Raw genomic sequence first — 25988 nt, forward strand, 5'->3', positions numbered from 1 at the left:
ATTATTATCGAACGGATTACTTATTTATTACCTACCTACAATCTGTTGTAGGGGTGGCCTCTGGGTCAAGGGCATAGTAGATAAATACCTAATTTATCTATGGTCAAGGGTAAATATCTGTGGGTAAATAGCATTATCTTCATCTCACAGTGTAAATAAGAAAGCCAGAACATAAGCTGGCACATACATAATGTAATGTAGGTATTTTGGTAATAAGAGGGCAATTTTGAAGTTTTTTTCTTTGAAGATTGCGAGACACCTACCTACCTTGTAACACATTTCACGTCAATTTGTCAATAAATAAATAAATATTGTTTTTCTGTGATAAGTAGCCAAAATTAGAAGAAGTCCATTACCGAGACGGTTGCCAATGCGCCTAATCAAAATTTACGCGGGCGTAGTCGCGGGCACAGCTTATAGTAGGTTAATTTTATATTATTTTATCTGTGGCCCCAGATTGTCGATTTTTAATTACATATTTGTCCACACCGTCAATCACAGACAGATAAAAGAGTCGATTATTTGTGAAATAGTTTATTGTAACCGCAGACATCAAGATGGCGCTCTGGCGTTGTATTTTGGCCGCTGTTTTTCTGGTTGGAGTGACGACCGTCAACTCAAGGTAGGTGCTTCATGCTCCCATGAAATTTACATAGTAGGTACCTACCTCTCCAATCCATGTACGCTACGAAGTTGCTAAGGAACTAAGTCAAACTATCTCACCTAAAAAATCCGATTTGCGGAGCTCGCTGGAATGCAACTCTCCCTCCCACTTACCCGCACACCTCCCTGTGTAACGGCTCGTCCGTACCAGAGGGTCGATGTGGCGTCACGGCTGCCAGGTGCGAAGTTTACTCGACCGGGTTTGTAAGGTAGTCATCAAAAATTTTAATTTTTATTCATTTGAACGCATCTAATCGTGTTGATTAGATTTTCACAAACGCATTCTTAATACCTGTCAAAACTGTCAACATAATCAGCTGTCTAAAGTCATGTTCTTACTCAATAGAAAATTTAATAATTTTTTCTCATTGTTCGCAAAAACTTTATTAGCTTCTATTTAATATGATTCCCGATGTTAGAAATAAGAAGTCGAAATATGACTGATCAAGAAATGGAACAGCACTGTTGTGGAAATTTTTAAGAAAATGCAAGCGATATAAAATCATTTTTGTATTTATCTCTAATCATTATTACTACGTAAATCGTATACATTTGCTTAGATATCCGGTTAAGTGCGTGGTGCATAAAATAAGGTAAATAAATGTCTTTTTATTATAATTTTTTTAAACAAAAAGCTTAATGATAACAACTTAATTAAATTATAATTAGTAACATACGCGTTGTATAATGCGCAATGTGTCTATACGTGTGGTAAACAGTGTCTTATTCCTTTGTCTTTCTTACGAAATTAAGTGAAAACTTTTGAATTTAGAGGTTATCTTACCACACTGGTTCTAAACATGTAGGAACAGCTGATCCCCCATTTAAAAAAAAATATGCAGGGGTCACAAATTGCATATATTTGGCTCAAGTTGCGGTTTCGATCCTATTTAATGAAGTGTTTGATGTCAGTAAGCCATATTTTGTAAGTTACTTGTTCTTAATAAAAATAAATAAATAAAACGATGCACCCTGTGAGTTCTTGTGTCCAATATCCAAAGTTCAACCTGAGCTGTGTCAAATTGACGAAATTTATTTTAAAATCCACAAGAAGGAAGAGAAAATACAATGATTATAGAGATGTGGTGCCACTAATAGAGATTCTACAAACAAGCTACCCAACGAAATTACAAAATTCGAGCTCCTAGAGTAAGACGGGCAAAACTCACGGGACGAGTGTGCGTCCCAGACCAACACTCCTCAAAGAACTGCAACATGCCTCCCCGGTGTATAAAATGCGTAAACCAGCACCCCATAGGGCAATGCCCAAAGATAGACCGTCACGAACCAGCTAAATGTGTAAACTGTGGCGAGAATCATCCTGCAAATTATAGAGAATGTACTGCAAGGATGGCCTACGTCAAACGAATCCGCGATCGCCAGGAAAGTCAGCGAAAGTCTAGGAAAACAGCACCTTACGTTCCTGGAAAATCTTGGGCTGACGTTACTAAAGAGTCTCAAAGCAAAAGCCTGCCAATACCATCACAGAAGTTTGACACCTACGAATACAGGGACACCTCCATGATGCACTTAACCTTAGACAGGAGAAATTATAATCACAACATAGAATCCACTACATCTACCCAGCAGGAGAAAGTACCTGAAGACAATGACGTTGTTACAAAAGAAATTCTTACAATTCTGACTGCTGTCAGAGATCTTAAAAGTAAATTTGTCACTTGCAAATCAATGCTCGACAAAGTAATGTTGGTCCTCGCGCACCTTGGGCACTGTGTGTGAGCCTGGCTGCCTTAAAGTACTACAATGGAATGCTGATGGCGTTCGGGGTAAAATTCATGAGTTAACGAGTCTGGTGAGTGTCTTAAGTGTTGATATTGTGGCAATTAGTGAATCCCGCCTAAGCTCTAACATATCTCTTACAACTTCGGGTTACGTAATGTACCGACGTGATAAACATACTAACGGTCGTGGTCAGGGTGTTGCCATACTGGTTAAAAATAACATCGAACATAGCATTGTCAGCATGCCTGATACGCAGCATCTTGAAGCCGTTGGAATCAAGTTGTTGGTGTCTGGCAGGGAACATATTTTTGTGTCAGCTTATCAGTCTCCCAATCTCCCTTTTATTACTAGTGATTTAGACATACTACTGGCACTTGGTCAACACGTCATAGTAATGGGCGATTTTAATGCAAATCACGATCTGTGGATACCTGGAATTATAAACTCTCATGGGCGTAAACTGTTTGATCACATGCTTGCATCACATTTCTCAATTCACGCAAGCTGTACACCAACTCTCATACACTATCGTTCGGATCTTACCCCTACTAACCCCAATCTGGTCATAACTCAAAACATAAATCCAATAAGCCAAATCGAAGCGCTAAATAGCCTCTCATCAAACCATTTGCCCCTTTTCTTTACTGTAGGTGGCAGTCCTATACTTAAGAAGCCTCTTAGCTACTTCAAATACAATAAATGTGACTGGCAGACATTTCGTGATCATCTCAACAATTCTATTTCTCTGGACTCTCGCACCTGTCTAACTCGGGATGAAGTTGATGCAAGCGTAGAACTATTTAATGACTACTTGTTTGAAGCTCGTGATCGGTGTGTGCCTGTAGAGATAGGAACTGAAAGCAAAAGTACAGTACTTCCGTGGTTCATTCGCAGACTGATTAGATCTCGCAACCGTCTGCGGCGCGATCTCCTTAGTACGTTTGTTCTCGATGACAAGAGGATTATTCGGCAGAATATAAATTCGCTTCAGAGAGTTATCAAGGATAAAATTAAAAATCACATGGATTCCGCTTGGAATAAAAAACTAGCCAAGGTCGATAACCCAAGTTCAGATATCTGGCGTGTGGTTAAATCATTAAAAACGAAGTCTGCAATTACACCCCCTTTGATTAAAGCAGATGGTACCCTGACCAACAACACTTCTGAGCAGTGCGAAGTGCTCGCCGATACCTTCCAATTAAATATGTCGCTAACCCATGTTTGGCATGACCCTCAAGTGGCTTCTAAAGTTCAAGAATCTATTAACACCCTAGATGATCACAACGTAACTGGTGTAATACCTCCTCTGATACGTCCCCATGAGGTATGGACCCTTATTCGAAAACTTAAGAGACGCAAAGCTCCTGGGCAAGATAATATTCACAATGCTCTTTTAAAGAATCTGCCCCAAAAGGCTGTTGTCTACCTCACAAAAATCATGAATGATTGTTTTCGTCTCAGTTACTTCCCCAAGATGTGGAAGTCTGCTAAAGTTATTGCAATTAGAAAACCTAATAAGGATGCAAAAATTCCTGTAAGCTATCGTCCAATAAGCCTTTTACCGGCACTAGGAAAACTTTTTGAAGCTGCTATCTACACTCGCCTTCTCAAAGTAGCTGCTCACGTGCTGCCAAATGAGCAGTTTGGTTTTAGGAGTGCCCATTCCACAAGTCATCAACTGGTCAGAGTAACTGAGCATGTGTCCCATAATCTCAACTTACGGCAGTCCACGGGCATGTTTCTGCTCGACATTGAAAAAGCATTCGACACAGTATGGCACGCCGGTCTTCTTCATAAATTAATAGCCATAAATGTACCTACTCACATAGTCAAGATTATACGATCATACCTCACTGACCGCAGTTTTAGGGTCTTTATTGGCGATACTTCCTCCCAACCGAGACACATTCTAGCTGGTGTACCCCAGGGGTCCATTCTAGGCCCCTTTCTGTACATAATATACGCACATGACATCCCCATACAGCCACACACGAGTCTAGCATGCTTCGCCGACGACACCGCATCGCTAACTTCATCCTTGGATGAAGATCTCATAATTAGCAGACTGCAGCTGTCGTTAGATAGTCTTAAAGATTACTTCCACAAATGGAAACTAAAATTAAATGAGGCCAAAACAGAGGCAATCATGTTTTCTCGTAAACGTAGATTACCGACGAGAACCTTAAAAATAGGTGCGCATTCCATTCCCTGGAAGGACTCGGTGAAGTACCTTGGTGTTACCTTTGACCGGAAGTTAAGGTGGACCAAACACCTATGTGACCTTAAAACTAAAGGTGCATCTGCTATGATTGGCCTAAATCCCATTTTCAACCGCAATAGCCCCCTCAGCTCGACCACTAAGCTACGCATCTACACGACTCTCATAAGACCCTGCCTTACATATGCCTGCCCTGTATGGAACACTACCTGCACCACTAACCACCAATCGTTACAAGTAATTCAAAATAGAGCCTTGAAAATAGCTTATAATACAAAATTTCGAACCAATTTGCTAAAATTACATGAAACCATAAATCTGTTAACATTACGTAATTACATCTTAAAACTCACTCGTAAATTCTTCGATAATGTAGCATCCCATAGTAATCCCTTAATTTATAATATTGCAGCCACGAAAATACAGGATTTATCGTATATCGATACTTACGGCACATACCGCTTACCCCATCACTACGCATGACGTCGCCTTTTGTCCTGCGTATTCACACAAGACCGGTATTCTATACAAGTCCAGTATAATCTGCGCCGGCTCACGGTGTTCGGTGCTCGGTTCGAGGGACCAACAAACTTTGTCGTACTTCTTATAAAAACTACCCAACTTGCAAAATTATTCAGTTTGTTTATTGAATCATTCTTTAAAATATGAAGTTTACACTAAAAGCTTCATAATGTTTTTGTTTTATGATAATATTTTACAATTATTTGTGTTAGCTAATAGTTTTGTTTATAAACTCAGTGCAGTTAAGCTTTGAGAGGTGTTTTTGGCCTGGTGAAGTGTTATCGCATTTAAGATGTAAGTTATACTGTATGGTATTATTTTTATAGTGTAACTGTATAATGTGTTTTGTTTAAATAAAGAATTTTGAAAAGTAAAGTAAAGTAATGAAGTGTTTGATGTCAGTAAGCCATATTTTGTAAGTTACTTGTTCTTAATAAAAATAAATAAATAAAACGATGCACCCTGTGAGTTCTTGTGTCCAATATCCAAAGTTCAACCTGAGCTGTGTCAAATTGACGAAATTTATTTTAAAATCCACAAGAAGGAAGAGAAAATACAATGATTATAGAGATGTGGTGCCACTAATAGAGATTCTACAAACAAGCTACCCAACGAAATTACAAAATTCGAGCTCCTAGAGTAAGACGGGCAAAACTCACGGGACGAGTGTGCGTCCCAGACCAACCGGCTCGTCAACACACGCCCTAATATAAACGAGTCTTCCAGTGGCTTGGCCCACTTTTGCTTGGTCTACGGGCCAAGTCGCTGATAGATAGATTATCTTCCAATGATCCCCCTTTCAATGTTTTCTTAAAAATTAAACACCAAATCAACAAAAATCTACTCTAAAATCTTACAGGTGGGCCCAGTCACTGGAAAAAAACTATTTAAAAGTTCAAACCAGTGACTTGGCCCGTGGGCCAAGCTTAAAGTGGGCCAAGTCACTGGTAGACTCATGTAAATAATGTTTAAATACTTCCAGCCCAACAATGTCGTCGTATGACACGATAGTGGTAGGCATGGGGGCGGCCGGCACGACAGCCGCCTCCATCCTCGCTAAGGCAGGCAAGAGGGTGCTGGGATTGGAAGCACAGAACCGAGTCGGGGGAAGAATCAATACCGTGCCGTTTGGAGACGGCGTAGTGGAGTTAGGAGCTGAATGGTGAGTTTATGAAATGAAATAGTTTATTCAGTACATAGGCACTTATACACGTCCCAAATATAGCTTGCCCTACCACAACTTCGGGACAACATAATATGGGCTAGTGCTGAGAAGTAGTGGCGGAAGAAATTCGGTCACCTTTGTCAGCATAAGGTGGACACAGACGACGATAAGAGGAAAAGGTTTAAGTTTACGATCTGTAGTCCTAAGATGCTCGCCGCGATAGGCTTTAATCGCGCTATTTTATCAATTTTACGCGATAAGCCCATACATTTGTCATCTAAAATCATCGATACGATTTTATCACGGCGTGCTTCTTAACATGGCATGGCGACGGGGCGTGGTGGAGTTAGACGCTGAGTGGTGAGTCATTTATTTACAGACATATGTGTACGGGACTATTCCCACCTCTAGTTCCCACCGCTGCAACTCCTGTGTAGCCAGGATCTACAGCTTGACTGTCAATAACCCAACCAGTGAAGGTCAAGTTTATATGATTCATCATCAACATCATTTCAGCCACAGGATTTCCATTGCTAAACATAGGTCTCCCCTAGTGATTTCCAAATGGGCTAGTTGGGAAATGTTTCTTACGGTTATTTAGGTAGGTAGAAGCGCAAGTAGAACTTATTTATGATCAAGAAATCATGAGTACGATACCCACTTACAATGCAATCATATCATTATGCATCAATCAATAAATGCACATTCCGCAGGTATAGGTATCGCTATATTTTCTTATCATTGAAAAAACCTATACATTTGATTGAGGAAAAAAGGCATTATGTTTTGAATTATGTAGGTAGTTAAATTGTAGATTTCCCAGCTCTAGACAAGTGGCAAGACGTGATAGTCATTTCAAAATCCTTCACGAAGAACTCAAAAAGGCGGGCGCTGGATGCAGGTCACAACTACCAACCGAGCGATATAGACATCATTGGGGGAGGCCTATGTTCAGCAGCGGAAGTCCTGTGGCAGAAATGATGATGATGATGATGATCCTAGGATGCCTAGCCTGCTGGTAGACGCTATATTAACTCCAATTATTGTTACCAGGATGCACGGCACCAAGCCAAACACAGTCTACGATTTGGCCGTCCAGAACAACGTGACCGTGCTACCTCAAGACATATCGATGGAGGTGTACATGTCTGATGGATCGTTAGCCAATAAGGAGCTGGTGAATGAGCTGACCGAATTTTGTTTGCAAGTTGTGGACGAGCCGCCGCCGACTCCACAACCGCTGGGGCAGTATATCACTAAGAGGTATTTCATCACCATCATAATACTCATATTATTTTGCGAGTAGGCTTTAAAAAATAAATTTTTTTTAACGTTTACGTCGCTTACGAGCGAGCGTCAAGCACTTTTACACGGCCCATTTTTTTAACGTCGCTCAACAGCGAGCCTATCCAGCTTCGAGGGAAGCGCCAATCCCCTCTTCGAGTTGTTTTTATAGAGGTTTTCTACTCGTGGCCCTGGTACAACAGGACTTCCGGCCCGCCGTAGCGGGTTACGGTCTGCTCCATGCCGCTGCTCAGTCAGCTCTGCTGATCAGAGAAGTACCGAGAGCGGCCCTCCAAAGAATGGGCCCGGACAAACGCCCCGTTAGCCCCCACCTGTGGGGGTTTTTAAAGATGTCCCCTGCACCGACTATTATACACGTCCCAGTATTAACCCTACCACAGCTTCGGTACAATAAATGGGCCAGTGCTGAGAAGAAACAAACAGGTCGCAAGAAACAGTTCATTAACACCCCGCAGAGTATAGACCAGGCCGCTACCAACCGTGCGATGTGGAAGTCATTGGGGGAGGCCTATGTTCAGCAGTGGACGTCCTGTGGCTGAAATGATGATGATGAGTATAGACTTTTTTGTCGGCCGATAGTTTGGTCGGGTTGTTAATCAGTATGAGCTTGAGTATTATGGAAGATCGCACATTCATTACACCAATTTGGTATTGGCTGATTCCTCATACAAATTGGAGCCGAGCAAACAATTGGCCGACCGCTGAAAGACAAGAAAGAGAGTGTTAAGTTTAATAGGCGGTTAGCTACAGATTTTTGCGCCCTTTCATCATCATCATCATCATTTGAGCCATAGGACGTCCACTGCTGAACATAGGCCTCCCCCAATGCTTTCCATGTTGATCGATTGTTTTTTTACTTAACATTGTAAAAAAATATTGAATATTCAATATTCTATAAATAAGTACAAATAGATAATATAGATAAATGACGATTGATAATATGCATTTTGATAATTAACAATCAAGACCGTTCATCAAGCTTAATGGATTTGCTTTGATAACCGCTAGAGGGCGCAGACAAGTAAACATCAGCTCCGTAATAAAAAATATCTAATAAATACAAAATGGTAAAATAGTTCGAGAACAGTTATAAATACAAACTTTATAGTGTATAATTAGTGTGTGAGAGTGTTTGTGGCTGTGTACGTTCAGAAGAAATAAACGAAAAGCTCAAAACAAAATGTCAAAAATAAATGTTTAAAAACTATAGAAACAATAGACAATAGTTAATAATACTGACTACAAATCAACAAGTGCTGGAAGAATACTCTATAAACACATAAAACACCAGTGAACAGTGCGGGATTTTTAAAATCACATAACTGATTTTAGTGTTTACAAACAAACAACAAAGTGAACTTTGACCTCCGCGGGTGCAGCGCGCTTCAGCGAACGATTAGTGAACTATAGTCTTTTTCACACGTCGCTAGATGGCGTTAGAAGTCTATTTATAATAAATAGTGTTGGCGTTTTGTTGAACTTTTACAATGGCTTTGAACTGCAATAAATGTAAGAAGGAAATACTAAAGCGAGATTTCATCACATGTTTAGAATGTCATCTGAGCTACCATCTGGACTGCACTAGCATAGGAGAAAAGTTATTCTACCTTATGTCATCTGAAAATAGGAAGAAATGTAAATGTGATGATTGTAGATTTAATAAAGAGACTCCACATGAAGAACAGGTACAAATAAATATTCCGACCGAAAATTCTTTCGGATCATTGGAAGTGGAAACAAGATTGGAAATACCACAAGATGATAGTAATTTTGTTACCTTGCGTAGAAACAAAAATCAAATTTCTCTGCCTGATCTTACTGGATCCTTCCTATCTATGAATGAGACGCCTCCTCAAACAAAAAGTTACAACAGCTTACCTGATGGAAATACCTGTGAAAACCTGTACATTCACGAACTTCAAACGGAAATAAAGAGATTAAAGAATGAATTGGATATCGCAAATAATGAGATTGAGAATCTAAATTCTATGAATCTAGATCTGCAGAAGAAAAATCAGGAAAAAGATAGAGTCATAAAATTATTGAAAACTGTTACTGTTGGCGATATCAATAAAAGTAAAGACCATTATCCATACATGTCCACTCCACTGGTACACCAAGGCAAAAGGAAGGAATCAAAAAGAAACCTACTGAATAATTCTAAGAAAAAGACATCTAAAGAGATGGCGCCTTCAAGAAATGAACCCATTCTGACACCTAAAGTTGTGACTTATGAGAGCACATCTGCAGACAACGCCGCAAAGATGAAACATAGAGAGGCTCCAAAAGTTTGTCTAATCAGTAGTATTGAACAGCGCAGCGTTTCGTCCTTAGTGACAAACCATTTTGTGGAAAAGTCAACTTGCTGTCATTACCGCACGCCGGGGGGTGGCATAGAACAACTTTCGGAGGGACTACAAGAAAAGCTTGAACATTTCACACTTAACGACTACTGTATAATTATGATAGGAAATAATGATTTTAATATGACAAAAAATTATAAGGAAATGGTAAACATTTTGAGGCAAAGAATTTTGGCTGTGCAACATACGAATGTTATTATATGTGTACCTAGCTTTAAGTATAGTTTTGAGTCTGATATCTTTAACCCTTAAATGGTTTCTGTCCGTTATAAAGGACATGTCAAACAATTGCCTACAGAATCTAAATTAAAGCAATTTATCGACTTTCAAGGGATATTTTATAAAAAGCATGATATTTTATGTGAAACACGGGGCAGTAGTTCCATAAAAAACCGCGAATTTTAAAAATTAAGACAGTTGAATAACTGCAACAGCAAGGTCAAGTTTTCGCTGTTGATAAATATGGCAACACTGTGGGTATTACACTTGTTCTTGTGCTTTATTGACTGATTTTAGAATATTAACGAATAAAACTGACGATTATTGCCAAAACTGTAAAAAAATATCAATTTTTTTTCATTCATTTCAAGGTTACAAATGTTATGTCACTTAAAACGGACAACGCCATGTATCAGTAATAAATACTCATGTTGATTTTTAGACATTTTTACCCCATTTCCCCCTTTTAGGGGTTGAATTCTGAAATAACCTGAAACACGTGTTTATTAATTTATCCATAGGAGTACTCCTGTGAAGTTTCGAATTAAATAGTGCAACTAATTTTGTTTCGCCCTACAAACTTTGGACCCCCATTTCACCCCCTTAGGGGGTAATTTTGGAAAAATCCTTTCTGATAACACCCTTAGACCCTAATAAGGAACCTACATGCCAAAATTTGTGTCTTTATACCTCACCGGTTTGGGATTTATGTTGATATATCAGGCAGTCAGTTTCTCTTTTTATATGTCTGGGTATTTTTTGATAAATTTATGTAAAATCAACAGTAAATAGTCCGGATGGATTGCAAAAGGCGCTGGATTAGCCAGAGGCTGATTATCAGGGATTCCTGTATTGTTATTAATAAAAGTTGTTTTACGTTTGTTTTCCTAAACTGGCAATGTCCGCCCTAAGTGACATGGATGTAATGCTAAATAATTGGCAATGTCCGTTTTGAGTGACATGTCATAACTTCTATACTAATTGAATTTTTTTCAAAAAGAAAATATTTTTTTCTTAATCTATCAAAACAATACCTAAATCCCAAATTTGACCATTTTTGAAGCAAGGGTTCAATGACTGCCAATTTAAGGGTTAATAAGAGGATTGAGAGTTTTAATGAGCTGTTAAACAAAGATAATGATATCCATCAGTATTGTTATTTGCTAGATTCAAATAAAAACATAAGCTACTCTTATGAGATGTTCTCAAGGTACTCGGGTAAAATAAATAAACGTGGTATGCGAGTTATAATGAACGATATTGACAAACTTATTCAGTATGTAAAGCATAATTCATCTTGTCAAGTTGGTAGTCCAACTTCTACAACTTACTTAGACTCTGAAACTCATATCTCGTTTTTTCGACCGTAAAAATAGTAAATCTATCGAAATGAATATTTTTTATCAAAATGTGTGTGGTGTAACTAACAAAAAACCCGAATTAGAAATGTATATTCATTCAGCAGAATCCAAATTGGACTATGTATGTTTTTGCGAACACTTTCTAAATGAATCTTCAGCTCCTTTTTTTAACTTAGAAGGCTATAAAACAGTGTCTAATAATTTCCGAACCAATAAAAAACGAGGAGGTTCGATGATTCTAGGGCTGAATGAAGTAAAATATGAAGATAATTGTTTTTGTAAGAAGCTCTATAAATCGGAAGCTTTTGAAATTTGTGGCGTAAGGGATACAGAGTCTAATGTTTATGTTTGTTGTTGTTATCGAAATCCAGTAAGAAATAACTTCGATTTATTTTTAGAGCGCTTAGAAAGATTCTTGGAACATTTCTTCAATAAAAACTGTATTTTATGTGGTGACTTCAATGTAAACTTATTGAACGATGATAGGCAAAAAAAAGATTTTTTGAAACTTCTGAAATGTTATAATTTTAAGTATTTGATTGATTCGGTGACCTATGTACGTAACAACACAGAATCATGCATTGATAATATTATAACTAACATGCATGGTACTGAAATAACAACTAGTGTTGTACATAATGGCCTAGCAGATGGTCACGCAGGGTTATACTGCACCTTGAAATTGGAAAACCAAAATATGGCTAAAAACTGCGATGATGCTATTAGAATTACGTGTAGAACCTATAACGAACAGAGTGCAGCAGTCTTTGAAAGGCAGGTTAATAACGTAGATTGGACCAGACTAGACGTAAATTCTTTTCTGAAAACATTTAATCATACTTTCGAAACAAGCTATAAAAAAAGAACAAGAAAAGTAAAAAATAAAAGAGGTAATAGGCTACAGTGGTTAACACAGGGTTTAAGAGTATCTAGTAAAATGAAAAGGTTTTTAGTTCTAAATATTAAAACAAGTAACGGAGAATTTGCTTGCAAATATAAAAAAATCTATTTACAAATATATAAAAAAGTACTCAGAAAAGCAAGACAACTAGCTGCACAAAGAGAAATTATCCTGGCCTCTAACTGTAATAAAGAAATTTGGAAAATTGTAAATAAAACTAGAAAAGGTCAGACAACTAGAAAAAATAATATACTACTAAAAATAAACGAGAATATTTTAAGTGATCCACAGGAGATAGCTGATATTTTTTCTAACCAGTTTGATAAGGCAAATTCACCACTTAGTAAAAATGATCCTTCTTCAGCAATCTTTATATTGAAACAGAGTGTGAAAGAGGTTGAAGCTAATATGAATTTTTATAAGACTAACAAGAATGAGATTACGAAAATTGTTCAACAATTGAAAAATAAAAGTTCCTTTGGGTTTGATGAAGTTACGATACGAGTTATAAAAGATCATATTGATATTTTGGCGGGACCTCTAGCACTCTTCTTTAATAGTTGTGTCGATCAAAATTTGTTTCCTAATGAACTTAAGTTAGCAAGAGTTCTTCCGATACATAAAAAAGGAAGTAAACTAGATTGTAAGAATTATAGGCCTATCTCTTTGTTACCTATTTTGTCAAAAATCTATGAAAGGTTAATAATGTCAAGACTGTTGGTACATCTGCGACAAAATGGCATACTGAGTGATAGGCAGTTTGGATATCAGACGTGTGTGGGAACTATAGATGCTATAAATAACTTAATTGATGATGTAGTTGCTAAATTAAATAGTATAGGTCTACCAGAATCTCATGGCAAACAAAAATATTGGAAAAGTGTGTTTTACATATGGCAATTGTCTATGGTTTAATTGTCACCTGTCAAAGAAAATTATGAAATCTGTCAGCCGTTGCAAAAATTTTGTAATCTCTTCTTGACTATTTGTTATTTTTGTGAAAAAGTCGAAAAAGCTCAAGCAAGTCATATTGTTTTCAATGTGAATTGTAAAATAAGGCATAATTCAAAGTCAATCTTTGATTTTAAAGCGCGTCGTCGAGTTGACAGTAAGTTGGACTAAAATGTTTTGATACATTTAGTTTATTACCCAACTGCGTCAGAAGGAGGGTTATGTTTTTTTATATTATTCTTAATAGATGGTTTATCGGGGTTTTCAGGTATATCTCACAAATTGGTGCAGAGGAATTGTCAAAATGTTATGACCATGTAAAGAAAATTGAAAAAGATTTCATCAAGCAAGATTGAAAAATGGAGAAGTTTCAAATTTTTTTCTTTCAAATAAACTTGAAATAAATATAAGTAAAACTAATAATAATTGTGAAAGAATCATGAAAATATCTCTACAAATAAAGAAGGTATAGGGCTCTAAAGTTGCGTATAACTATTCGCGCCATTTTGATCGGTGTATTTGTTACGGTCAAAGTGATAAATGTGGAAATTATGAATAATCGCCGGTTATTATGAATAATTACCGCATGATTTGGTAAATGTGATTAATATGAGGTCATTTATGTGTGTATAAAACTAAATAGGCGGCTTAGGGGTGGCCCAAGGGCCACCCCCGCCGCACCTTAACCTATTTTTCACTTTAAATCAAAACATTATGTTATAGGTATCATGGAAAAGTAATATTATGCAAGAAACATTCCAAACTCATTATGCCAAATAATATTAATATATGATATCAAAACGTTCAAAAGTTTGGCTGTACACGAGCACGTATACAAGATGATGTTCTCTTTTATGAAATTTGTTAGTACAAAGGTTAAATTATTAAGTAATCACTGTTAAATGTGATTAATTTATCACTTTTACCGCGACTGTCGGTAATTATTCATAATAACCGGTTATTATTAATAATTTTCAATTTATCACATTAACCGTAACATATTCACGACAGTCATTCGGAGGACAAACAGTAAATCACCCCTGTGGGTCTAGACAAAGTGCATGTTATAATCGCAAACCAGTCGAAAAGTGGTCGAAAAGCCTTTTTTTTGTATGGAGTTTTGACGGATTTGATTTTCGATTCGATCAAAAAGTGTATTTTGTCTAGACCCACTGATGCAGTGCTGTTGACAGATCCATTTTTTTTAATCTAGCAGTTTTTAATTTTTCAGCTAGGGTCACTCAAGAGTTTTCTAATTCTGAATGAAGTGATAAGTTAAAAGTATGATGCATAATAAAATTAGTTAGGTACTTAAAGTAATATACGATTTATTTATTTTTCAAGACATTTTCCTATGTTAAAACCCGATGTATAACAACATTCTTCATACACATACTTACCTAAAATGTATATTCGTACTTCATGTTCATTAATATTAAAGTCATAAAGGTAATAAATTAAACAGTATCAAGATCGTTTATTCCAATTTCCCCAGTATTGCTCTCAACAAAGTTTATTTTCCCTATTTGCCATGAGATTCTGGTACACCTATAATATGAAAGTAGGAGGATTGTTCTTGGACCTAAGCTCCGCCTTCGATACAATAGATCATGAAATTTTGCTACAAAAATTAGAACACTACGGAATTAGAGATAAAAACTTAAAACTATTTCAATCTTATCTATCAAATCGCAAGCAATTTGTTGAAATTAAACAAATAGTTAATAATGAGGAAACTACATACAAATCGGAATTAAGAACAATAAAAAGAGGGGTTCCGCAGGGCTCAATATTGGGACCTATTTTGTTTGTAGTATTTTTGAATGACCTGGCTGATTACATGAAAGCAAATCAGCCAGATGTTAAATTAACTATCTATGCAGATGATACTAATGCTGTAGTTTCTGCGAATAATGTACAAGAACTTAATAATAAAATACAAAATACCTTTCATGAATTTGAATATTGGTTTGCTAAAAATAATCTTGTGTTAAATAAAAACAAAACTTTTGCTTTGCTATTCAGGACTAATGCTAGAGATAAGGATTCTTTAGAGCCATTAGTGAATAACTTAGGAATTAATTCAGTGGAAACAGTTAAGTTTTTGGGTATACATATTGATAGAGATTTAAATTGGAAGAAGGAAATAGAAGCATTAGAATCTAGCATAAGCTCAGCATGCTATGCCTTAAGAACTTTACGAGATGAAATAACTTTAGATCAGCTCAAATTAGTTTACTTTGCGCTCATTGAATCTAAACTCCGGTATAGTATTATGTTCTGGGGAAATAGTTATAAATATAATATTTCAGCAGCATTCGTGTTACAGAAGCGAGCTATCCGTACCATGAAACGCATTCCTCAAATAGAGTCATGTAAACCACATTTTGCAACGTTAGGTATTTTAACTGTCCCGTCATTGTATATTTTTACCTTGTTAACCTATCTAATAAAACACTTGTACAAGTTTGAGTCAAATGAAGACAGAACACAGAGAGAACTCACACGCAAAAAAAACTTACAAATTGCTATAGTACCTAAATTAAATATCGCTAGTCACTGTGTAAGATACCAAGCAATTAAGTTATTTAATGCCTTGCCTGTAGAGTTTAAAACTATTTATAATTTTAATAAATTTAGAGATAAGCTTAAGTCTTTGTTATTGAAGAAATGTTATTATTGTATTGAGGATTATTTAAATGATAAAAAGTAGAGATCTCATTTTGTTAAATGCTTCCTTAAAGTTTTATGCTGTGTTGTATAATTTGTAATTTTATATCGGTTGATGTTTTTTAATTTTTCATGTTTTTTGTAATATTTCCAATACGATAATGTTATTGTTTATGGAATAAATGACTATGACTATGACTATGACTTGTAACTATGCCCAAGTATCTTCGTAGTTCTACGTAAATACAAATTCCTGGAACTGACCTTGATTATAAGAGGCTTAGATAATAAAATATCATCATCCTCTAATTCATACTCTTCAAGTTTTATTTTTGCGATACAAAAGTAACCTACCCTATAAGTCCATCTACCTGATCAGCATTTCCTACCAAATCATGGTTTCTAGTCTACTATGACATTTTAAAGGGAATCTTATTCTTATTTATCGAAAACTAGCTATGCCTCGCGGTGTTACCCGCTATAAAACGTAGCCTATGTCAGCTAACTCTATACCAAATATTAAAATCGCTCCAGCCGCTTAGACGTGAAGAAGTAACCAACATACACACTCATAAACTTTCGCCTTTATAATATTAGTGCGATGATGTGATAAAATACCTTTAATATGATTTTTAATGTTTCCGCAAACATTTCAGACTGATGGACTACATTAAGGACAAGCACCCAACATTGCTCAAAGACCAAGGCTTCATTAACGAGTTCCTAGCGTTCATGGACCTCATGATAGACAACTATGAGGCCACAGACACGTGGAACGATATAACCACTGAGAGCAAGTACCGGGTGTTGGATGGACACCAGCATATGAGCTGGAACAAGAACGGGTATAAGACGCTGTTTGAGATCTTATTGGTGAGTTATTAAGGTCTATTTCTCAGCAAAACCTTCTAACACATAGTAGGGCTACTTCGAAACGCTATGAACATAGTTTTTTCGTCTTGCTTTGCGTGAGAGAGATGGCAAAATTCGAATCTGAACGGGTACAAGACTATTAAGGTAGCATTCGGATCAACGCGACCGCGACGCGCGACCGCGACCGGCGACCGCGACCGGCGACCGCGACCCACTGCTTTATATGAATTAATAGGAAGTGCTGACGGATGCAAGCGACCGAGTCGCGCGACGTGTGGGCGTGGCCTGCCGGCTACTTGCGTCGCGCGACTCGGTCGCTCACAAGGCAGTGCCGCGGCGCGACAGATGCAAAATGGCCGTGTTTTCTTCGCACGAAGACGAAATTTTAATAGAATTAGTAAGTAAACACGCACCTGTATTCGATACGAGACTTCAAGCTTATAAAGATAATACTGTGAGAGACAATATTTGGGAAGAAATTGGAAAAGCATTAAATATAACAAGTAAGTCAAATGATACATATTTTTATTAGAAAATGTACTTATTTTTATTGTTTACAGATAGGTACTATTTTACTTTTCTCTATTTTTGAGGTTAAGCATACTGAGTTTCGTATGGGTCGCACGACTCGTGTCGCGAAGATTCGTAAGTAGCTGTCGCCCTGCGACCTGCGACCGGTCGCCGGTCGCGGTCTCGAGTCGCGGTCGCGCGTCGCGGTCGCGTTGATCCGAATGCTACCTTTAGGTTGTTTGTCAACGTTTCTCAACATTTTTTTAGATAAATTCCAAAAAGTTTTTTTAATTCAAAATCCGCAGAGTTTATCACTCTCTTCAAATTTCTTACTTTTCTTTAATATTTTGATTTAATGTAACTAACTTATGCGCGCTCTCTGCCGTCACGGCGTATACTGAGCTGATGCCATTTTGGTGCTTGTACCCGTTCTGTTGTCTAGTTTTAGTTATTATCTTGCTGTGTACCTACTTGCATCGAATAAATATTTTTCTTTCTTTCTTTCTTTTTATCTTGAACCTTACCTTGAAAATGATTGAATACGTCTCTTCAAGTGTTAAGGGCAATTAATAAACCTATGTTCGTTCTTTGCCCCTCAGAATACATACAAGAACGGGCCTGGCCTACCAACACTCACAATCAAACTAAACACAGAGGTCTCTCAAATAGTTTGGCCACAGGACCCGTCGCAGAAAGTTATAGTCAAAAGCAAAGATGGCGCCGAGTACTCAGCTGATAATGTCATTGTGACAGTGTCAGTTGGGGTCTTGAAGGAAAGGTAAGAAGTATGCTATAAAGTTAACAGTCATTTGATTAATTATTGGCATTTGATTTCTAGAAATAAAGGACAGAACGTTCTTGATACTAAAGTTGCACTCAACTTTAGTATCAAGACCACCACATTACTTTAACCGTATTATAGTAACCGGCGTTTTATGTATGGAGTTTGACAGATTTTTGTTTGACGTTAGTTAAAGTAAGATGGTGCAACCCAGGTCCCAGCATAATGATTGTTAAATTGTTGATAATTATAATATTTAAATTACTCTTTTCTCCTTCTTATTGATTGATAAACTTTTTTAATATACAATTATTACTAAAGGTCTAGCGCCTTACTGAGTAAGTGCCTGAGGCATGGGAGCAGCACGCGAAGTTTAGTGATGTCAAACGTCAGCGAGACAGATCTCCTTCAGATTTGTATGCGCTGTCACGTCATTGTCAATGTCATCCCTTCCGTGCCACCAGGCCTGTTCATCTCCGCGAGTTTACATCGAAAACAAAACACGCACGATGGCCCACCTACAGGATACTATTCGACAAGGCCTCACATACGAGCGAACATTGACTCACGCACGCGTATTCTTGTGTATGATGGAAGAAAATAAAGAAAATGGTGTACTAAATACTGTGCAGTATTTAACTGCCTAAATAATAATAAAAACACAGAATGTACTTTTTTAAGTTGCCTCAAGACACTGAGAGGTAAATAAGTAGTTAATATTATTCATGATAATTCATGCTAAATCATGTATTTTCTCCGCCATTTTCCGCAGTTTGGCACCTCATGTCACATCATTTTACCGAAGTCAGCCCTATAGCTTCGGCGCAGTGCCGATCACTGACGTTTGTCAACAAAATAGTGCTTGACTCTTGAGACAGGCTAAATTACACCATATTGTCAATGACATTGAGCATATTTTTTTTTTAATACCTTCGCGAAGTAAAACTTCTGTACGTAGTACTTATTATTATTCTGTGGTGCCACTCCCATACCTCAAGCACTGACTCCGTTAAGCCGTAGACGTATAAAATGTATTGAATAATTTAAAATTCATCAATAATAATAAATCAGAAAAAGTAGGATGATAAAATATTGAGGCTTATATTTTACGTATCATTTGCAACGCAAGGAGAAAAGAGGAAACAAAACTACTTCTGTCTTATGAAAAATCTCCCCCTTAATTTAGTATACTAGACTGTTCTCCACATCCTCACTACCCTTTCAGACACTCCGCTATATTCTCACCGCCCCTCCCTCAAAAAAAGGCAGACGCGATCTCCCATCTAACCATGGGGCTTCTAGGCAAGATCATTCTGTTATTCCCTGCCCAGTGGTGGCCCAAAGAAAAATTATTCTATGGATTTATGTGGAAACCAGAGGACAGAGCGAATGTGACAGATGAAACTTGGAGCTTAAGGCTCACAGCTGCTAGCAATCCCATGGGATGTAAGCACGCGTTGACAATGTGGACAAGTGGAGAAGTTGGTAGATTGGTCAGTAAAATTTTAATAAAGTTATTTTTTGCATAGGCTTTTGAAAGCGCTTTTACAATGGGGCATGTTTGTTATGTTTATGTCTAAGGCAATTAGAAGATATTTTAGATTAACCGAACTCCTCCTGTGTTCTGGGTAATTTCGTTGCGGGTCCAATGACAGTTTAACTTTCCCCCGGGACAAACTTGACCTTCACTGGTTGGGTTATTGGCGGTCAAGCTGCAGATCCTGGCTACACAGGAGTTGCAGTGGTGGGAACTAGAATAGTCCCGTAGCCGAAAAAACTGTTAGAATTTAGTTAAGAGTTTGTTAGATATGAGTTACAATTTTATTATGGGCGCTTTTACTTATGTGATGTGAGCTTATATTTAGCACGTCATTGTATGATATTTGTGTTAAATTGGCATGGCATATCATTATTGCGATTATCATAAACGCATCATGTCATGGGTCATACTCATTTTAAATGTTCTATTGTTTGAGGCAGGAAAAACAGGTTTCGAAACTATCTTACGCTTCCGAACTGTAAGATGAATGTTATTAGAAATAAAGAGACAATTTATATTCGTTAATTTTCCAGCTAACCAGTCTTTCAAATTACAGATTGTCAAGTTGACAGTTCTGAGTTTTGGGGTTATATCTGACAATAGTTTGAGAATCAGTGATAAATGCCTATCCTTTCCCATCCCTTTTCATGCTATATGATTATTCGAAATATCCCACATATTTTGTCTCTCTTACTTAAAGTCCGAGCCCTTTCCCATGGTAATCGGTATTTTGCGGGAAAACGGGATGTCTCCCTAAAAAAGTGCGGCGAGAGCCCTTAGAGCCTGTTTTTTGCAGAATTCCATTTTAATAGTATTATAGGTACGTGTTTCAATAACATTCACACGAACATCCCGTTTACAATGTCCCGTAAAAAACCGATCCGTTCGTATTTGGACTCCGAATTCTAAAAACACACGTGTGTTCTCACACGACTGTCCAGTCCTGTGGACACCGCATCCTGCTTTACTGGATGACCGTGGGAACGAGCCCTTCTAATGTCTATCCTTTCCCATCCTTTTCTTGCTCAACAACTTTTAAATATCTCCACATATTTTTGTACCAACCGACCAATTTGGAAATCATTGGGGGAAGCCCATGTTTAGCAGTGGACGTCCTACGGCTGAATGAATGATTTTTTGTCTTTCTCACACATTTAAAAATGGGATATCACTTTCAGACACACGACATTGTTCACACCACGTCTCCCATCTGCCAAAGTTTCCACCATCAACTCAATATCGCTGGGTGTAGTAGACAAAATCATTTTATTATTCCCTCATTCGTGGTGGCCGAAATCCAATAGTGCATTTCACGCGTTCATATGGAAGAGTGAAGAGAAGAAGAAAGTAAATGATTGGACCACGAAGATATTTGGTGCGAGCTCGCCCATGGGGTGTGATACGGCTCTGACGCTGTGGACTAATGGGGAAACCTCTAGATTGGTAAGTATGGGAATGAGACGGGAATAAGGTTGTTGAGTTACTAAACAAGACACTGTAATTTTTAATGATGAAAGAAGTCCAGTTAACCCCTCATGGTAAGCTAATGCTTGTGTTACGAGTGGGTTCACCACAATAGTAATAAAATCATAATCAAAATTAAAATCATAGCCACGATAGCCGAACGGTGAAGGGGTCGGAGTGGCTGACTCGAGATACGAGGAACGCGGGCTCGAATCCCACCGCCTCTCGACTATTGTGGTGAGCCCACTCGTAACACAAGCTTATTTAGCTTAACACGAGGGGCTAATGGGACTATAAGTAATTTGGGCAATACAAATTGCTAATAATCTTCTGCCGGTGGGGATCTTGGTTCGGCCAATCCGACACCGACTCCATTGAGTCATTAGTTTAGGTTAGGTATGGGGCTATTGTTACTAAATAATTGATTTTTTTGCATAGTCCAGCGCGTGTTTTGCCCTACAAAATCAACAAAAGCATGTCAATATTCAACAATAATAATTATTGTTGATGTTTTTGTTAACATTATCATCATCATCATACGTTCCATTATTTTTGCTGAACTTTGCTTTTCATGCTGTTGTGTTGTGTTTTTTGTTTTAAATTTTACTCTTAGCTTGGGAAATGTAAATGTGTACATAAAACCAGAAAAAATATGCTATAATATGTATAGACGCAAACCAAGGGACATCCAGGTACTTCCCGCGACCTTCATCAGATCGTCGGTCCAACTAGTGGAAGGCCTGCCCACACTCCGTCTTCCAGCTCGTGTTTGCCACTTGAAGACTTTTTTACTTCATTTATAAAAAAAAAATGCAAAAATAGGCTTTTAAAAAGCACTTTTACACGTCCCAGTAATAACCCTACCACTGCTTCGGGACAATAAATGGGCCAGTGCTGAGAAGAAGCAGCGCAAGAAATTCAGTCACTATTGTCAGCCTCTTTTTCAAGGGTTTACAGTATTTAAAGTTATAAATATTGATGCGAGCTAGGTAGTAAAACATTGCGAACAATACAACAACAATTATTAAAGTAAAAAATTATAATTGCAGGTAGAAACGCTCCCAGATGACGTGGTGAAGAGGAAAGCCATGGAACTTCTAAGACGGTTCATGGGAGCCAACGTCACCATTCCGGAGCCCATCAGTATGTTGAGGTAAGCATAAATTAATATCATGTTAACATCCTCATCCTAGGATCATCATCATCATAAATTCATAATCATTTCAGCCACAGGGCGTTCACAGCTGAACATAGGCCTTCCCCAATGATTTCCACATCGCTCGGTTGGTAGCGGCCTGCGTCCAGCGCCTTCCTGCTACCTTTATGAGGTCGTCGGTCCACCTTGTTGGACGTCCTACGCTGCGCTTTCCAGTACGCGGCCACCACTCCAGAACCTTGCTGCCCCATCGGCCGTCAGTTCTGCGTACTATGTGCCCTGCCCATTGCCACTTCAGCTTGCTAATCCGTCGGGCTATGTCAGCGACTTTAGTTCGTTTACGGATTTCATTCATTGATTAGATCTCGTAAAGAAATACCGAGCAAAGCAATTTTTACGATTAACGATTTATAAGCACTATTATCTATATCAGTAGCAGCTCATTACTTATTAAGTGTGGTACATACCTAGTGCGAGAACCGCTACCAACACTTCTACACAATCGACCAAGCATGTAACCACAGAATAATAATAAGTACTACGTACAGAACTTTTACTTCGCGAAGGTATTTGAAAAAATTTATGCTCAATGTCATTAACAACATGGTGTAATTTAGCCTGTCTCAAGAGTCGAGCACCATTTTGTTGACAAACGTCAGTGATCGGCACTGCGCCGAAGCTATAGGGCTGACTTCGGTAAAATGATGTGACGTGAGGTGCCAAACTGCGGAAAATGGCGGAGGAAATACATGATTTAGCATGAATTATCATGAATAATATTAACTACTCAGTGTCTTGAGGCAGCTTAAAAAAGAACATTCTGTGTTTTTATTATTATTTAGGCAGTTAAATACTGCACAGTATTTAGTACACCATTTTCTTTATTTTCTTCCATCATACACAAGAATACGCGTGCGTGAGTCAATGTTCGCTCGTATGTGAGGCCTTGTCGAATAGTATCCTGTAGGTGGGCCATCGTGCGTGTTTTGTTTTCGATGTAAACTCGCGGAGATGAACAGGCCTGATGTAACTAATTAGCTTAAGACTGTCATTCCGTTTCTTGTAAATTCTTCTTGCTTTATATTTGTTAAGTAGTAGTAAAATTACGTCACCGTTTTCCAGATCGTCCTGGTATACCAACCCTTACACCCGCGGCAGTTATACCTACGACAACCTCTCCTCTCCCTCCCACCCCACCGCGAGGGAAGACTTAGCCGCCCCCTTGAGCGACTCATCCGGAAGGCCGCGGGTTCTGTTCGCGGGAGAGGCGACAGAAACGAACCACTTCTCGACCGTACACGGGGCCGTTGGTTCTGGGGAGAGGGAGGCGGCGAGACTGCTGCCGAGCAGTAAGATTTAGTTTTCTGGGGTGTGTTTATACCCCGGGGTGTTTTGGACCCCAGTTGGGTTGATTATGTGCTACCCAGCTGGGGTAAAAAGACCTTAGGTCGCCTATGCAAACCATCTGGGGTATTTATTAACCCCGGGGTGCCTTTACACCCCACCTAGATTGCTTAGTTACTGGTGCCGTTTAGTATGTGCGTCACGATCTATTATAGTTGATTTTAGACGACAAATAAATGGACTCATTCACCATCAATCCCTAATTTTTAAGTGACCCCTATGGTAGGTAACACATAACAGGAATTTTGTTTTCATAGGGGTCACTTATTGGTGGTGAAAACTGGCATCAATAATAATAATAATAATAAATACACTTTATTGCACACCAAAGATAAGAACAGAAAGAAAAGGAACACACAAGGTACAACTAGGCGGTCTTATCGCTATGAAGTGATCTCTTCCAGACAACCTATGGTGAGGACAGTTACTTAAAAAAAATATGAAGGGGAAGGCGGCATCAATGTCTTAAATCGACAAAATGCCTCTTGCAGTTATACCTACGACAACCTCTCCTCTCCCTCCCACCCCACCGCGCGGGAAGACTTAGCCGCCCCCTTGAGCGACTCATCCGGAAGACCGCGGGTTCTGTTCGCGGGAGAGGCGACAGAAACGAACCACTTCTCGACGGTACACGGGGCCGTTGGTTCTGGGGAGAGGGAGGCGGCGAGACTGCTGCCGAGCAGTAAGATTTAATTTGCTGGGGTGTGTGTTTGCATAGGGGTCACTTAAAAATTGGCGATTGAGAAAATTGAGATTTTAGACGACAAATAAATGGACTCATGCCCGTTTTCACCATCAATCCCTAATTTTTAAGTGACCCCTATGGTAGGTAACACATAACAGGATTGTTTTCATAGGGGTCACTTAAAAATTAGGGATTGTCATGCCCGTTTTCACCATCAATCCCTAATTTTTAAGTGACCCCTATGGTAGGTAACACATAACAGGAATTTTGTTTTCATAGGGGTCACTTAAAAATTAGGGATTGTCATGCCCGTTTTCACCATCAATCCCTAATTTTTAAGTGACCCCTATAGTAGGTAACACATAACAGGAATTTTGTTTTCATAGGGGTCACTTAAAAATTAGGGATTGTCATGCCCGTTTTCACCATCAATCCCTAATTTTTAAGTTACCCCTATGGTAGGTAACACATAACAGGAATTTTGTTTTCATAGGGGTCACTTAAAAATTAGGGATTGTCATGCCCGTTTTCACCATCAATCCCTAATTTTTAAGTGACCCCTATGGTAGGTAACACATAACAGGAATTTTGTTTTCATAGGGGTCACTTAAAAATTAGGGATTGTCATGCCCGTTTTCACCATCAACCCCTAATTTTTAAGTGACCCCTATGGTAGGTAACACATAACAGGAATTTTGTTTTCATAGGGGTCACTTAAAAATTAGGGATTGTCATGCCCGTTTTCACCATCAATCCCTAATTTTTAAGTGACCCCTATGTAAACAAAATTCCTGTTATTTGTTACCATAGGGGTCACTTAAAGACTTAGCCGCCCCCTTGAGCGACTCATCCAGAAGGCCGCGGGTTCTGTTCGCGGGAGAGGCGACAGAAACGAACCACTTCTCGACCGTACACGGGGCCGTTGGTTCTGGGGAGAGGGAGGCGGCGAGACTGCTGCCGAGCAGTAAGATTTAATGTGCTGGGGTGTGTTATACCCCAGGGTGTTTTACCCCAGTTGGGTTGATTAAGGTTACCATAGGGGTCACTTAAAAATTGTCGATTGAGAAAATTGAGATTTTAGACGACAAATAAATGGACTCATGCCCGTTTTCACCATCAATCCCTAATTTTTAAGTGACCCCTATGGTAGGTAACACATAACAGGAATTTTGTTTTCATAGGGGTCACTTAAAAATTAGGGATTGTCATGCCCGTTTTCACCATCAATCCCTAATTTTTAAGTGACCCCTATGGTAGGTAACACATAACAGGAATTTTGTTTTCATAGGGGTCACTTAAAAATTAGGGATTGTCATGCCCGTTTTCACCATCAATCCCTAATTTTTAAGTGACCCCTATGTAAACGAAATTCCTGTTATTTGTTACCATAGGGGTCACTTAAAGACTTAGCCGCCCCCTTGAGCGACTCATCCGGAAGGCCGCGGGTTCTGTTCGCGGGAGAGGCGACGGAAACAAACCACTTCTCGACCGTAC

At 38.5% G+C, this 25988-nt stretch overlaps 1 protein-coding gene and 1 long non-coding RNA gene across 4 annotated transcripts; both read left to right on the plus strand.

The window, feature by feature from the left end:
• Nucleotides 1-478: 478 nt before the first annotated feature.
• Nucleotides 479-24077, plus strand: LOC135085485 (lysine-specific histone demethylase 1A-like). Of its 3 annotated transcripts, none has more exons than XM_063980276.1 (8): nucleotides 479-622; nucleotides 6129-6308; nucleotides 7365-7574; nucleotides 16738-16954; nucleotides 18064-18242; nucleotides 20964-21228; nucleotides 22299-22402; nucleotides 23528-24077. In XM_063980276.1, exons 1-8 carry the CDS (start codon nucleotides 558-560, stop codon nucleotides 23763-23765), a joined length of 1458 nt encoding a protein of 485 aa, XP_063836346.1. In that variant the 5' UTR covers nucleotides 479-557; the 3' UTR covers nucleotides 23766-24077. The 3 variants fall into 3 exon arrangements, with proteins under 3 accessions (XP_063836346.1, XP_063836345.1, XP_063836347.1); XM_063980275.1 differs by lacking the exon at nucleotides 20964-21228 and adding an exon at nucleotides 19471-19738 and having other exon boundaries at nucleotides 494-622; XM_063980277.1 differs by lacking the exons at nucleotides 479-622; nucleotides 20964-21228 and adding exons at nucleotides 1116-1256; nucleotides 19471-19738.
• A 225-nt stretch (nucleotides 24078-24302) lies between these two features.
• LOC135085491 (uncharacterized) lies at nucleotides 24303-25806 on the plus strand. The gene is made up of 2 exons (XR_010260131.1): nucleotides 24303-25294; nucleotides 25524-25806. It is a non-coding gene; the product is annotated as an uncharacterized LOC135085491 (long non-coding RNA).
• The last annotated feature ends 182 nt before the right edge of the window (nucleotides 25807-25988 follow it).

Source organism: Ostrinia nubilalis, chromosome 28, assembly GCF_963855985.1.
Source record: "Ostrinia nubilalis chromosome 28, ilOstNubi1.1, whole genome shotgun sequence".
Taxonomy (NCBI): domain Eukaryota; kingdom Metazoa; phylum Arthropoda; class Insecta; order Lepidoptera; family Crambidae; genus Ostrinia; species Ostrinia nubilalis.

Excerpts from the sequence above, each read along its gene's own strand:
- LOC135085485 (XM_063980275.1), top strand. The coding sequence starts at position 558 with ATGGCGCTCTGGCGTTGTATTTTGGCCGCTGTTTTTCTGGTTGGAGTG. Across the intron at positions 6,309-7,364 it reads GTGGAGTTAGGAGCTGAATG|GATGCACGGCACCAAGCCAA; the intron begins GTGAGTTTATGA and ends TATTGTTACCAG. Across the intron at positions 16,955-18,063 it reads CGCTGTTTGAGATCTTATTG|AATACATACAAGAACGGGCC; the intron begins GTGAGTTATTAA and ends TTTGCCCCTCAG.